At 42.2% G+C, this 15,384-nt stretch overlaps 2 protein-coding genes across 2 annotated transcripts; both read left to right on the top strand.

Moving 5' to 3' along the window:
• The first annotated feature begins 20 nt into the window (after positions 1–20).
• IWZ02DRAFT_472949 (DNA ligase) lies at positions 21–3,580 on the top strand. The gene is made up of 4 exons (XM_066768979.1): positions 21–278; positions 340–1,839; positions 1,896–2,433; positions 2,485–3,580. Exons 1-4 carry the CDS (start codon positions 61–63, stop codon positions 3,241–3,243), a joined length of 3,015 nt encoding a protein of 1,004 aa, XP_066627194.1. The 5' UTR covers positions 21–60; the 3' UTR covers positions 3,244–3,580.
• IWZ02DRAFT_495926 (putative vacuolar carboxypeptidase Cps1) lies at positions 3,581–5,981 on the top strand. Its single transcript, XM_066770157.1, has 4 exons — positions 3,581–4,082; positions 4,148–4,589; positions 4,639–5,286; positions 5,364–5,981. The coding sequence occupies exons 1-4, from the start codon at positions 3,646–3,648 to the stop codon at positions 5,547–5,549; spliced, it is 1,713 nt and encodes a 570-aa protein (XP_066627193.1). The 5' UTR covers positions 3,581–3,645; the 3' UTR covers positions 5,550–5,981.
• The last annotated feature ends 9,403 nt before the right edge of the window (positions 5,982–15,384 follow it).

The following is a 15,384-nucleotide window of genomic DNA, read 5'->3' as shown; positions in this document are numbered from 1 at the left end:
CCTGAACTGGCGCCTGCCATTCGTACTCACCCGACTTGTACAGCACCTTTCCTTCTTGCCATGCGACTGCGCCAACAACTATATGAACCACGACGCCTCTTCTCCCTGCGTTGCTTGCTGAGCTCCATATCCCGCGGTCCTTCGGTTTCACCTCGCGGCTCTCAATTGCGCACCTCCATCGCTCGAGTCCCGCTTCGGCACGACTTCACTTCCGTCGCTATGCCTCCGAAACAGCAGGCTACCTTGGGGTATGTCAAGCCAAATCAAAAGACGTTAGGGCACGCTTTCCCACGACTAGCAACATCAATACTTCCAGCAAGCTCCTCTGACGCTGTGCAGATCGTTCTTCAATAAGCCTGCCGGTGCCAAGGCTGAGCCCCGCCAATCCAGGCTCGCATTCTCGACCAAAACCAAAGGCAAATCCACCGAGACCAGCGATGCTCCTGTCGATGAATCCACAAAGGACAATGTCGATTTGAACGGACAAGAAGGAAAACATGAGGCTGTGGAAGAAGATGCTGAGATGAGTGGCGAGAACGGAGCACAACTGGACTCGAAGAAGAGGACACGAGAAGAGAGTGAAGAAGACGAAGAGCCTGTCACGACCAAGCGCAGAACAAGGAGGAAGAAAGATGACGACTCAGCTTCGGAGGCAACCGCCACGCCACAATCGCCCGGGAAGAAGCGCAAGTCGACAGCTAAGAAGAACAGAGACGAAAGCCTTGACGAGCCAAAGGCATCGCCTAGGAAGTCCAAAGCAAAGGCCAAACTGGAGAAAGTGGAGGATGGCCTCGAGGAAGAGCGAGAGGCTCCGAAGGCTGCGTCGACCAAAAAGTCCAAGGCAAAATCCAAAACGGAAAATCAAAACGACCATCCCGAAGACGAGCAGGAGGCTACAAAGCCTGCGTCACCCAAACAGCCAAAGACCAAAGCCAAGTCCACAGCGGCAAGGAAGAAGGCGGCTGTTGAAGAAGATGAGCTTTCCGAGCCTCCATCCTCAAAACACTCCAATGCGAGTTCTGCCGAAAAGGAATCTGATAGGCAATCGGCTTCGCCCCCTCCTAAGGCTGCGCCGACCAAGACCAAAAAGGCTTCCAGCAAGAAGGCAAATACATGGGAAAAAACATTCAACCATGGAATGTGCGAAGACTGGAAGGCCGGCGAACCCGTTCCCTTTGCCGCCCTCTGCCAGGTCATGTCCAAAATCGAAAACACGAGTGGGCGACTCGAGATGCAAAACTATGCTACAAGGTTCTTCTGCCAGGTTCTCCGCTTGACACCCGACGACTTGCTGCACATCGTTCTCCTTTTGGTGAACAAGCTGGCTGCTGACTACAAGGGCATTGAACTTGGCGTGGGTGAGGCTCTCATTCAGCAGACTATTGCAGAAGCGACTGGTCGTGAGAAAAAGAAGATTGTGGAGCAGCACAACAAAGTGGGAGATTGGGGTCTGGTCGCAGCTCAAAGCAGAGCGAACCAGCCCACAATGTTCAAACCAAAGCCCCTCAGCGTCCGGAGTGTCCGCGAGGACTTGATCAAGATTTCCAGGATTTCCGGTTCTGGAACGAACAAGAGCAAGCTTGGTATCATGACGAAGCTCCTTTGCGCCGCTGACGCCCATGGAAAAGTGGACACTTCCGACGAGAAGGGGGGCCCGAGCGAGGCCAAATTCATCACCAGATTTTTTGAAGGAAAGCTGCGTCTAGGATTGGCCGAGCAAAGTGTGCTCCTCTGCCTCGCGCACGCTTTGGCTGCATATAAGCTTGATGCCACCTTTGAAACGATGCCTACTCCCGAAGAACTTCAAAAGAGCGAGCAGCTTTTGAAGGATGTTTACAGGTATGAGTCTGGCATGGCTTCAGGTCTGAGGGGCCTACGAGCTGACCGATTCCCAGCGAACTTCCCAGCTACGAGGACATCATTCCTGTTGTGCTCAAGCATGGCCTTGACAAGGCACCCAAATACTGCACTCTCCACCCAGGCGTTCCAATCAAGCCCATGCTTGCGAATCCGACCAAATCCATCGCCGAAGTCTTGCAGAGATTCGAGAACAAGAGCTTTACGTGTGAATACAAATACGACGGCGAACGTGCCCAGATCCACTTTGTCGCCCACGGAGCGAAACAGACCTATGATGGCACTGAAGCACCAGCAGCAGGCAAGACGGAAAGAGGAGTTGCCAACATCTTCTCTCGCAACTCGGAGGATCTGTCTGGCAAATATCCAGACATTCTGTCCAAACTTCCGACGTGGGTCAAGGAGGATACACAGAGCTTCGTGCTTGACTGCGAGACAGTCGCTTGGGACATGGTGGAAAAGAAGGTCTTGCCCTTCCAGAAGTTGATGACACGCAAGAGGAAGGACGTCAAGGTTGAGGATGTCAAGGTCAAAGTCTGCGTGTTTGCTTTTGACTTGTTGTATCTCAACGGCGAGGTATGATCTGTTCGCCAATATCCCATCGAATCTCCACTGACAGTACCTCAGCGTCTCACCAGAAAATCCTTCCGCGAGCGACGAGAGCTTCTCCACAACTCGTTTGTTCCCGTCGAAGGAGAATTCAGCTTCGCGGAGCATGGAGACGCCTCTGATGTTGTTGAGATTCAGGAGCTCCTCGATCATTCTATCAAGGCCTCTTGCGAAGGTCTGATGGTCAAGATGCTCGATGGCTCCGAGTCAAACTACCTTCCCTCGAAGCGCTCCCAGAATTGGCTCAAAGTCAAGAAAGACTATCTCAATAATCTGGGAGACTCGCTTGACCTCGTTGTGCTGGGTGCCTACTATGGCAAAGGCAAGCGCACCAGTGTCTATGGCGCGTTCCTGCTCGCTTGCTACGACCCAAACTCGGAGACATACCAAACCGTATGCAACATTGGCACAGGCTTCAGCGATGAAGCTCTCGCCTCGCTCCACGCCGCCCTCTCCGAGCACGTCATCGAGAAGCCCAAGCCCTTCTACTCGCATTCGTCTGGCAACACTGACCAGCCCGACGTGTGGTTCGAACCGCGCTTTGTGTGGGAAGTCAAGAGCGCCGACCTCACCGTGTCTCCCCGGTACCGCGCAGCGATTGAGGAGCTGGGCGTGGGCAAGGGCATCAGTCTGCGCTTCCCCCGCTTCATCCGCGTTCGCGACGACAAGAAACCGGAGGAGGCAACGAGCAGTGACCGTGTTGCCGACATGTACCGCGCGCAGGAAGTCAACAAGAAGAGCAAGGGTCCGAGTGCGGATGATGGATGGGATTACTGAGATGTGTCCTTGCTCGTTGACTGATGTGCAGAGTGTGGTGCCGGTGTTGCAGGCTGGGCTGGCAATTTGTTGACGGTGTTTGGGCTCCGATCAGATGGCACCGGTCGTTATGCTATGCTATACCAAACATGTTCAAATTTGCTAGTTAGACAGACAATCCTCGAATGATTCGCGTTTGCTTCTATTCGGCCTTAGGTTTGTCGCCATCGGCTACACGACCTGAGCTACAGTACCTAGGTACCGTACATGTACCTACCTAGACCGGGAGAGACGACAGGGATGGCAGCAAACGCGAATCGTGGTAAGATGGATACATACAGCACCTCTCTTGCTGCGTCTCTCCGCATCAATGCCGTGCCCCTATCGCCATCGCACTACTCGCCCACTCTTGACTGGCTGCAGATGTGCGCATTCAAAATGCATCCACCGGCCACTGCCCACCATGTGCTACTCGTGCCCCCGCCACCCAAGAAGGCTCCCAAAAAGCGATCTATCGCTCTAGTCGCCGCTCTCACGACTGCTGCTTGCTTTTGGAGCTTCCCAGCCCTCGCCCGCGTCCCCCATGGCATCATAGGTGGGGGCGGCAGCCTTCGCATCCAGCACGACAAAGTCGACTCTTGGTGCCCTCTCGCCAAGGAGCCTCCTACAGCTCAAGATGGGCTCGAGAAATCGTCCAAGTTCCTGGACGACAGCCCCATTGCCAAACAAATCGAGCGACTTTCTGCTGCCATTAGAGTTCCCACTGAGAGCTACGACGACAATGGTGATGTCGACGAGGATCCTCGATACAAGACTTTTGATGATTTTCATGCTACCCTGGCTCAATTGTTCCCGTTGGTGTTAGTTTCGACCTTCATTGTACCTATCCTTCAAGAGTCAATGGGCACTATTCTGATATGAGCAGGCATGAGAAGCTCAAACTCGAGAAAATCAACAAATATGGCCTTCTCTACACTTTCCCTGGCTCTTTCGAGAAGCTGAAGCCGGCCCTTTTCATGGCACACCAAGACGTAGTGCCGGCGACCTCCCCTGACAAATGGACGTATCCTCCCTATGAGGCACACTATGACGGACAGTACCTCTGGGGACGTGGGTCGGTGGACTGCAAGAACCACTTGATTGGTATCTTGTCTGCAGTCGAAGATCTTCTCGAGCAAGACTTCCAGCCCAAGCGGACAATCATCCTGTCTTTTGGCTTTGACGAAGAAGTGGGCGGAGATCGGGGAGCAGCCTTCCTCGCGGCCGAATTGAACAAGAGATATGAGCCAGAAAGCATTTCTTCCATCATCGATGAGGGTGGCATGGGCCTCACTGCACTTGGTGACCACATCTACGCTCTCCCCGGAGTAGGCGAAAAAGGCTACGCCGACTTGCTTCTCGCTGTCGACGTCGAAGGCGGCCATAGCTCGCGCCCCACCACCACCACACACTGGCATCGGCATCATGGCTGAGCTAATCACAGAGCTCGAGGCGAACCCCTACACCCCGCGTCTGACGCAAGACAATCCGTTCCGTGGCCTCCTCGAATGCCAGGTCAAATACTCGCCCAAAGACGTCGAGCCCTGGCTGCGCCATGCCCTCTCGAACAGACACCCCAACGAGAAGGGTCTAGGCACGCGTCTCGCAAAGGGTCGAGAAGACGACAGGTTCATCCTGCAAACCTCGCAAGCCGTCGACACTATCCGCGGCGGCGAAAAGGTCAACGCGCTGCCCGAGAGCGTCACGGCCGCCGTCAACTACCGGATCGCGTCGCACGACTCGGTCGACAAGGTCGAGAACAACGCGGCCAAGCTGCTGCGGCCGATTGCACACAAGCACCACCTCAGCCTAGACGCCTTTGGCTTCAGCGATGCCCCGAGTGAGAAGCGCAGCGCCGGCAGCGTCACAATCAACACGACCCTGTACATGCCGCCTGCCCCCATCAGCCCGACCTCGCTCGACAACCCCGTGTGGAGCCTGTTCAGCGGCACCGTCCGCCAGGTTTTCGAAGACGTCCCCGCGTACAAGGGCAAGACTGTCATCCCAGTCGGTGACATTATGACTGTAAGCCAGAACCCCTCTTTCTCCCGCTCCCCCCGGGATATCGTCCACGCATCAGTAAGCTGACCTTCTCCGTCTAGGGAAACACCGACACGCGTCATTACTGGGACCTGACCAAGAACATTTACCGCTTTGGCCCTGCGCGCGACGGCACGCGCTTCAACGCGCACACGGTCGATGAGCGCGTCGACATCGTGTCCCACGCCGAGGGCGTGCGTTTCTACTACGACTTGATCCGCAACTTTGACGCTGCTGAAGGATTCTGATCCAGTGTAGCTGTATCCAAAATTTGACATAGGGAAGGCGGAGAGACGAAAAAAAGGAGAAATGGGGGTAAGGTGCAAATAGTGGAGCAGATGCGCAAGAGCAGTAGTAAGCTACAGAGCAAACACTGGACCACACCAGCTCGTATACGATGGAGAACTAGAAGCACTTATAAGGGCTGCAGAGCTAGCTGCCTAGAAATGGCCAGGATAACAGATCATAGTATACGCAGATAACTAAGCTGTACTATACCGCCTCTAGACCCCGTCTAACCTACTAGGTTAAGGACTATAACTTTAAGCCATAGATGTAGGCTACTTAATTATAGCTAGATAAGGTAGTCTTACCTTCTTATAGGCCCCTAGCTATATAGGGATTAGAGGAAACCTATAAGTAGATACCCTTATAAAGGAGGCTACTAGGTTAACCCTAGAGAATAATAACTTAAGTACTACCCTACTTAGGATGTGCGTATAATAAAGAACTATAGTAGAATAGATAGTATATACTATATAATACTAGGAAGTATAGATAATACTATCTTAGGGGTTATATATATATAACTTTCTATCTATACTAAGGATATCTATCTAACTCCCTAAGTATAGATAACTAGAAGTATTAGCCTACTTCTAACTAAAACTAAACTATAGCTACTTTAGAGCCTACCTATTACGGTTTAGTAAGATAGACTAGGATAATTATAGCTATAATAATACTACCTAATAAATACTATAACATCTTATTAGTAACTACCTACTCTATAGCTCTACTAGGAGAGAAGCTATATAGGAAGTACTTAAGGCGTACGATAATAATAGAGGGAAAATAGCCTCTATACCCTATAGAGAGCTATTCTAAGGAGAAGTTAGTTAATAGTTTATACTTAAATTCGTATGTTAGATGAAGGTATCTACTAGGGTATAGTATATATAAACATATTAGCTAACTATACTAGCTAGCTAGAAGATTACTATTAGGGATAGTACTAGAACGCTATAGTAGAGCGTATATATAATCTACCTTACCTACTACCCTATACTATATTTACTATTCTACGTACGCCTTCTTTCTATCCCCCTTCCTATCTACTTAGATAACGGTAGGAAGGCTAGTTCTTAGCCCCCCCTTACCTAAAAAGAGCCTAGATAAACTATCTATCTATAATAACTCTATACCGACATTATACTAAGAATTATACTTTATTATATAAGATTCTTTAGCCGGGCATCTCTACTTACCTTATAAACGTACGCGGTATCCCCTATAGATAGCTCCGTCTTAGATAGCCTATAGCTCTAGTAAGACGTAAAATAATTAATTAATTAATTAATTAATTAATTCCCGTCCCCCTTCCTTTTATTACTCTTACTTCATGCTACCTATCTACTTAGATAACGGTAGGAAGGCTAGTTCTTAGCCCCCCCTTACCTAAAAAGAGCCTAGATAAACTATCTATCTATAATAACCCTATACCGACATTATACTAAGAATTATACTTCGTTATACGAGATTCTTTAGCCGGGCATCCCTACTTACTTTATAAACGTACGCGGTATCCCCTATAGATAGCTCTATCTTAGATAGCCTATAGCTCTAGTAAGACGTAAAATAATTAATTAATCCTATAAGTTAACCTTAATAAAAGCCTCCTACCTATAGAGACGGCCCTTTAACTTATAGTAGAGATAGGGGTCTACCTAATCCTTATATAAGAACTATAGATAGTAACGTAAGATAGAAGTCTATAATTAGTTAACTACCTATCTTTCTACTAGATCCTCCCCTTATACGGGTAGAAACGCCCCTATACGCTAGTATACTAGTTAAGATTTATATAGGGAGTCTAGATTAACTTTTATCTAGATATCCTCCCTAGTAAGGACACCCTCGTACTAGAGATAGAAGGACTAACTATATAAACTCGCCTTATTAACGTGTATAATGAAGCTAGGTAAACCTAAGCTAATAAAAACCTTCCTCGTACGATAGAGAGGGTCCTAAAATATAATAAGGTAGAAACCCCCTCTCTCTTTATAGGGGATTTTAACGAACATTATCTATTCTAGGACCCCCTAGCCGTATAATTACTAGGAGCTAAGAAGCTAATAGACTAGATTAAAGATAATAACCTTAAGATTATAAATACCCTAGGGGAAGGCATATACTTCTACTACGGTATAGCTAATAAGACTATTATAGATCTTATAGTAGCCTTCTTATCTATAGCTAACCTTATACGAGACTAGTAAATAGTTAAGGTAGGCTTAGACTATAAGGGAATACTATTTACTCTTACTATTTAGTCCTAGCCTAGAGGCCCTAGATAAGCTTAGTATAACATAAAGGAAGCTAAATAGCTAGAATTTTAGAAACTATATTAGATAAGACTTACTATAGCTATATAGGCTATATAACCTAAGATTACTAATCTTCTAGCCTAAGCCCCTAATAAGGTCCTTACCTAGAAGATTAATATCCTAATACTTAACTAACTAGGGGAGGCACTTTAAATAGCTATTAGTAACTCTATAGCTATATATATCCCTACCTACGCTCCTAAATCTAGGGTAAAGCCCTAGTAGATAAGAGATCTATCTAACCTTTATACGAATATAGTAAGAGCTAGACGTACGAAGAACGGAGAAGAGTATAAGGTAGCTTAGAATAAATATACTATAGCTCTAAAATTAGTAAAGTCTAACTACTAGGAATCCTTCCTTATAGAAGAAACACCCTATACGATTTTCTAAGCTATAGCTTATACCTACCTATCTACTATTAGAGGCCTAAGAATAAGTCTAGACTATTCTAGACTCTTCTAGACCTCTTCTATTACTAAGAACTTATTCCTATAGGTTCTTTTAGATTCTAGCCCTTATTCTAGATTGTCTTATTACTAAGGCCTAGAATCTTCTAGTCTAGATTAATTAGAAATCGTCTTCTATTAATAGAAGAACCTATTACTAATTACCTAGAGATAGAACTCTCTAGAATCTATAGGTTCTTCTATATAAACACCCTTAGGTAGCCTACTAGTTAGTCCTTTAAGGAAGTTCTCTTATAGTAAAGAATCTACTATATTCTCTACTATAAACTATCTACCATACGGTATATAATAAAGATATTACTTATCTTTATAGAATACCGCTAACAGGTTATAAGCCTAGCTAATAGTAATCTATAGATTACTATATAGCTTGCCTTATAATTTATAAGTAGGATTTTACTTCCTTTCCTACTTATAAGAAAGAATATACTATTCTTTCTATACTAGACCGCTCTTATAAGTAAGGCTTAGTAAGACTATCTTAGTAGATAGCTATTAAGCTAAACTTATAAAGAAGTCTAGGGAAAGCCTACTTATTTATATAAGTAAGGCATTTTTTAGGGTAAGGACTAGTATCCTAAGCCCTATCCTTAGGCTCTTAGCCTATCGAATTTTTCCTAGGACTGTCGGGCCTATATCTACCTAGGATTTTATTCTAGAACCTTCTAGTAGTCTAGAATAGCCTTATTTACTACCTATTCTTTACCTTTCTCTACCTTTCTCTAGATTTCCTTACATTTCTATTAACTACATTGATATAAGGTGTAACTGCGCGGCCTCTATACCATATTAGGCCTAAGCGTTACCCGTTTACACTAGTTCCCGCTAGTGTCTTGGCACGAGGAACACTAAAACTTCACGATACTTCAAAACGTTTTCGACCCGCATCAACCCGAATACTTTGCTTAGTAAGCAAAGTAGTATACCATTTTAAAGAGAAGAACTCGGCGGATAAGGATCTAAAATTAGATTCTTTATATCTCTACTCCCGGCTAAGTTATTAGAGAAAACATCGAAACTCTAATAAACTCCCTACTTTCTATTAGGTGTATCAGGCCCATTAGCACCTAATAAACTTCGAGACTTCATACACTTATAGTTTCCGCTTAAAACTATAAGTACATAGAGTTTTATACTCTAAAGACCTCTATAAGGTATAAAATCTTTAATATACCTTAAGAAAGGAACATCTTCTACTAGGAAATATGGGAAAAGAATTCCCTAGCATTCCTAAACTTAAAGGCCCTAAGAACTAGGAGTCTTAGCGATCTACTATAAATGATATAGTGATTATAGAAGGGCTAAAAGCCTATCTAGACTCTAAATCTTAACCTAAAGTAGAAGATCCTACCTAGGAGGTTAATGATACTAGAATAAGGACTTTCATTAGGACCTCTATAGATCCTAAACTTTATTCTAGCATTGCCCATTATAGAACTATAAGTTCTATGGGAGAAGCCCTTAGAAAAAGATGTGAATCTAAGGGACTTTTATGGGAAGTCTCACACTTTATAAGGCTACTAAGCCTTAAAGATACGGGAGATATTAATACCTAGGTAGCTAATCTATTAGATGAGATAACCCTATTATCTTAGACTAAGATGGCCTTAACGGAGAGGCAGAAACTAGGTGTATTCTTTAGTAATATACCTAGTAGCTATTCTTCATGGAGCGCCGTAGCCCAGCTAGGGCTAAAAGAAGAGACTACTCTAGACTACCTAATAGAGCATCTAGTAGAAGAGTCTCAGCGCCGAGAACTAGAAGAAGAAAGTAATACTGCCCTTATTACTACAACTAGTAATAAAGGGAAATCTTCTTCTAAAAATAACGCCTCTACTTATAATAATAAGAGTACTAAGAAGTGCTCTTATTATAAAAAGAATGGCCATCTAGAAAAGGACTGCTATAAAAGAGCTAGGAATTTAAAGGGTAAAGAAAATAATAGTAGTCCTACGGATTTAGAGGATACCCTATACATTACGGGTTATACCTCTTATTTTACCGCGGGTCCCAGCCTAAATGACTAGATTCTAGACACCGGTGCTATAGCCTATATGTCTAGACATAAAGATCTCTTTACTTCTTTAAAAGAAGTAAATTTACCTATAAAACTAGGTAAAGGAGAGATCTATGCTAAAGGAATAGGTACTATACCTATTACCTTTAAGTACGCTAATAGAAGGATAAATCTAACCCTTCTAGACGCTCTCTATATCCCTAATTTATCTATAAATCTTATCTCTATATCTAGGCTATATATACATAGTATATATCTAGATATAAAGAACTTAAGACTTATAGATAAAAGAGAGCAGATATATGCCGAAGTTTTACTTTAGAATAACCTATTTATACTACCTAAGGTAGAATCTACTATAAATCACTCATATATAGTAGATTTAAACCTATAGCATAATAGGTTAGGGCATATAAACTTAGAAGCTCTTAGGGCACTACTACCTATTAAGGGTAGTAAAATAGACTGTTCTATATGCCCTTTAGCTAAATCTAAGCGTACTATATCTACTATACTAGTAGCGGTCTCTAAACCTTATAAGAAAATAGGTCTAGATGTTATAGGACCTATTACTCCTAAGGGAATAGGGGGATACACCTACTATATAGCCTTTATAGACTATTATAGTAGGTTTACATGGGTATTCCCCCTATTTACTAAAGGAGAAGCCTATAATAAGATAGTTTACTATCTTAAACTTATAGAGCCGCATGGTAAAGTCTAGTCTTTAAGGCTAGATAATGGCCTAGAATATAGGGGAACTCAGCTAGATTTACTAGCTGAAAATAAAGGAATAACTCTAGAAAAGAGTTCTCCTTATAGCCTAGAGCAAAACGGGCTTATAGAGAGGACACATGGGTTAATAGATACTATTACCCGTTACCTTCTCTTAAATTCTAAGGTCCCCCTTACCTTCTAGCTAGAGGCTATTAAAACTACCACTTATATTCTAAACCGGACCCCTAAGAAGTCCCTAGAGGGTATTTCGCCTCTAGCCCAGCTAAATTTAGCTAAGGGTAGGTCTCCTACTATAAATCTCTCTTATATAAAGACTTTCGGAAGTAAAGTCTTTATAAACATCCCTAGAGAAAAGCGTACTATATCCTCTAAGTATTCTCCACGCTCTATGCCTGGTATATTATTAGGCTTTAAGGGGGAGCATATTTAAAGATGCTAGGATATAGAAAAACAAGCTATTATACGCACTAGGGATGTTACCTTTAAAGAGGATGAATTTCCTTCTCCCTATACTAAAACTATAGAAGATAAGGAAGATATAGACTATACTAAGCCTATATTTCCTTCTTCTATAACTAGCCCTCCTAATAGACTAAGATCTAGGTCTATAACTACTATAGATACTAGTAGGGAGGAGCCTAGGAGAAGTAAGCGCCTTAGAGAAAAATCCTCTAAGGAATCTACTACTATAGAGGCTACTATTAATAGCCCTATAGAAGAAGTACCTCATCCTCTTAGAGAGACCTTTAAAGAGGTTAGAATCCCTAGTAGTAGCAGCTATGTTACTATAGAAGGCCTAAGTAATATAGAGGAAGATATCTCTTATTACTTACTCTATAGTAATAGGGAACCTACTACTTATAGTTAGGCTATTAATTCTCCTAATAGCCTAGACTAGCAGAGAGCTATGCGGGAAGAATATAATTCCCTTATTAAGAATTAAACCTGGATCTTAGTAGACCCGCCTAAGGATAATAAAATTCTTAGAGGTAAATAGGTCTATAAGATTAAAACTAATAATAAGGGAAATATTACCCGCTATAAGGCTAGATGGGTAGTATAAGGCTAAAATCAGGAGTATGGTATAAACTATAAAGAGACTTTTAGTCCTATAGTCTTACCTATAGTTTTACGCCTACTACTAAGCCTTTCTGCCTATTTAGACCTAGAAATCATACATATAGACGTCGAAACCGCCTTCCTAAATGGGAAAATAAATGAAGACGTCTATGTACATTAACCTATAGGCTTTAAGCTTAATAATAAAGTCTATAAATTAAAGAAAGCTCTCTATGGCCTAAAATAAGCCCCTAGGGCATGGGCAGCCTGTTTTAGCTACTTCTTAGAAGAGAACGGCTATAAACAGCTTCTATCTAAGGCCTGCTTATATACTAAGACCTTTAAAGAAGGCTTATTTATATAGGTCTTAGTATACGTAGATGATATCCTACTTTTCAGTAAGGATATGTCAATTATTAATTCTTTTAAAGAATTAATAAGGTCTAGGTTTACTATTAAGGACCTAGGACCTATTTCCTATTATTTAGGAATTTAAGTCACCCGGGATAGGTCTAAAACGACTATATCTTTATCATAGGAAGGCTATCTTTCTAAAGTCTTAGAGACTTTCTCTCTAAGCTCTATTACGCCTTCTAAGACTCCTTATTTATATAAGGAGCTTCCTAGACCACCCGCGGACTATTAGGCTAATGAAGACCTTATTAAAGAGTATAGATCTTTAATAGGCTCTCTTCTATATGCTATAGTCTATACTAGGCCTGATATAGCTTATATACTAGCTTCTTTAAGCTAGTATTTAAGCTGCCCTCTAGTAGAGCACCTTAGAGCTACTAAAAGAGTCTTATCCTATCTAAAAGGAACTAAAGATTATACTATTACCTATAAGGGTACTAGTTTTAATCTAGAATCCTACTCCGACTCTAACTTAGGGAATAAGCTTAATAGACATTCTCTAGCAGCTTATATTATTTACTCTACTAATAGGCCTATAGCCTAGAAGGCTAGTAGACTAACCTATGTCTCTATTTCTACTATAGAGGCAGAATACATAGGTTATAGTATACTAGCTAAGGTTATCCTTTATATTAAAGGATTTTTAGTAGAGTTAGGTTATAAAGACCTTATACCTACTCCTATAGTCCTTAAAGGGGATAACATACCGGCTATAGCTACTACGGAAGATGCTACTAAAAAGTCTAAGAATATAGACATAAGGTATCACTTCTTAAGGTAGCTAGTTAAGGAAAATCTTATAAGATTCTCCTATATCTCTACTAAAGAGATGCCTATAGACGCCTTAACTAAGGTACTTACTAAGGCTCTCTTTACTAAATTCCTCTCTATTACCCTGCGTAATAAGTTAGGGGGAGTGTTAGAGGCCTAAGAATAAGTCTAGACTATTCTAGACTCTTCTAGACCTCTTCTATTACTAAGAACTTATTCCTACGGGTTCTTTTAGATTCTAGCCCTTATCCTAGATTGTCTCATTACTAAGGCCTAGAATCTTCTAGTCTAGATTAATTAGAAATCGTCTTCTATTAATAGAAGAACCTATTACTAATTACCTAGAGATAGAACTCTCTAGAATCTATAGGTTCTTCTATATAAACACCCTTAGGTAGCCTGCTAGTTAGTCCTTTAAGGAAGTTCTCTTATAGTAAAGAATCTACTACATTCTCTACTATAAACCATCTACCATACGGTATATAATAAAGATATTACTTATCTTTATAGAATACCGCTAACATCTACCTCTAGTCTTATCCTATAAATTTAAGATATAAGAGGGACCTTATACTCTTCTTTCCCTAGTAAATACTAAGCCCTCTAGGAGAAATTATTCCCCTTACCCCCTTAGGCTTAGTCGTACGACTAGGCATCCTATTAGCCGGACCTAGACTAGGAATAGCTATTACTTACTAAAGAAGAGCTAGCTAACGCATACTCCTCCTAGATAAAGGGTAAGTCCCCTAGCCTAGATATAATTACGTAAGAAATTATTATTAAAGTATATAAGACTACCCTAGAGTAACTCCTTTACATCTATCGTATACTATTTAACTAGGGCTACTAACTACTTCTCTAGAGAGAGGCATGTAGAGTGATCCTATAAAAGCTAAGTAAACTAGACTACTCCTAACCTAAGGCGTATAGGGTTATCTCTCTTCTTAACTACCTAGGGAAGGTACTAGAGAGACTTTTCATAAAACGGCTTAGGGTACTTACTAAAATAACTAACCTACTCCACTCCTCCTAAATTAGGGGTAGGCTAAAGAAGTCCGTAATAGATATAGCTCTCCTCCTAACTTATTAGGTCTAGGGAGCTAGATAGTAGAATAAGAAAGCGTCTACCCTCTTTCTTAACATATAAGGGGCATTTAACTATGTAGCCTATAACTAACTCCTTACGGTTATAGCTAGACTTTAGCTTCTAGCACGCCTTCTATACTAGGTTAAATCCTTCCTATAGGATCGTACGACCTAGCTATTATTTAATAGCTAGATAGAAAACCTTACCCTAGTCTAAATAGGAATCCCCTAGGGAAGTCTAGTCTTACCTATCCTATTTCTCATCTATATACGAGAGATCTTTTAAATAGGGGCCGTTAGCCCTCTCTTATATATAGATAACATCTCCCTTACCGCTATCTCCTCCTTATAGAAACGTAACGTAACCCTCCTATAAAGAGCTACGTCGTACGTTTTTTAGAAAGGGAAAGAATATATAGTAGACTTTAACCTTAATAAGATAGAGCTTATCTACTTCTCTACTAGGAAAATAGACCTAGTCCTAGTCTACCTATATCACGTAGTAGTAAAATAACTTATAAGCGGGGGGTATAGCCGAAGTAGATCTACTAAGAAGCGCTTAATTATACGTAATTCTAAGAATGCTCCTTAATCTACCCTAGGCTATACTACCTTTTATATATCTTTATCGGACGATAATAAGATTACCTTTATCTATAAGCTAACTGCTATCTAGCCTTATATCGTAGTCTACTACTCTATATACATATCTAAAGTAGTATACGTAGTTAAAGGATTTATCTAGAGTAGCGACTATTTCGTACGAGCCTCGTACGACGAGTTTAGTCGTTATAGTATATGCCTAGGTAGTTAGATAGACCGTAGTCTACTTAGGCGGGCCGAGTTAGTTCATATATTAGTTCTACTAAGTTAGTTTATTAGGAAGCATATTAGGCTATATCTATTATCTAGGGTATAGGCC

This window comes from Phyllosticta citriasiana (genome assembly GCF_038021145.1).
Source record: "Phyllosticta citriasiana strain CBS 120426 chromosome Unknown IWZ02scaffold_1, whole genome shotgun sequence".
NCBI classification, from domain to species: Eukaryota; Fungi; Ascomycota; class Dothideomycetes; order Botryosphaeriales; family Phyllostictaceae; genus Phyllosticta; species Phyllosticta citriasiana.
This window is presented reverse-complemented; position numbering and strand designations above follow the sequence as displayed.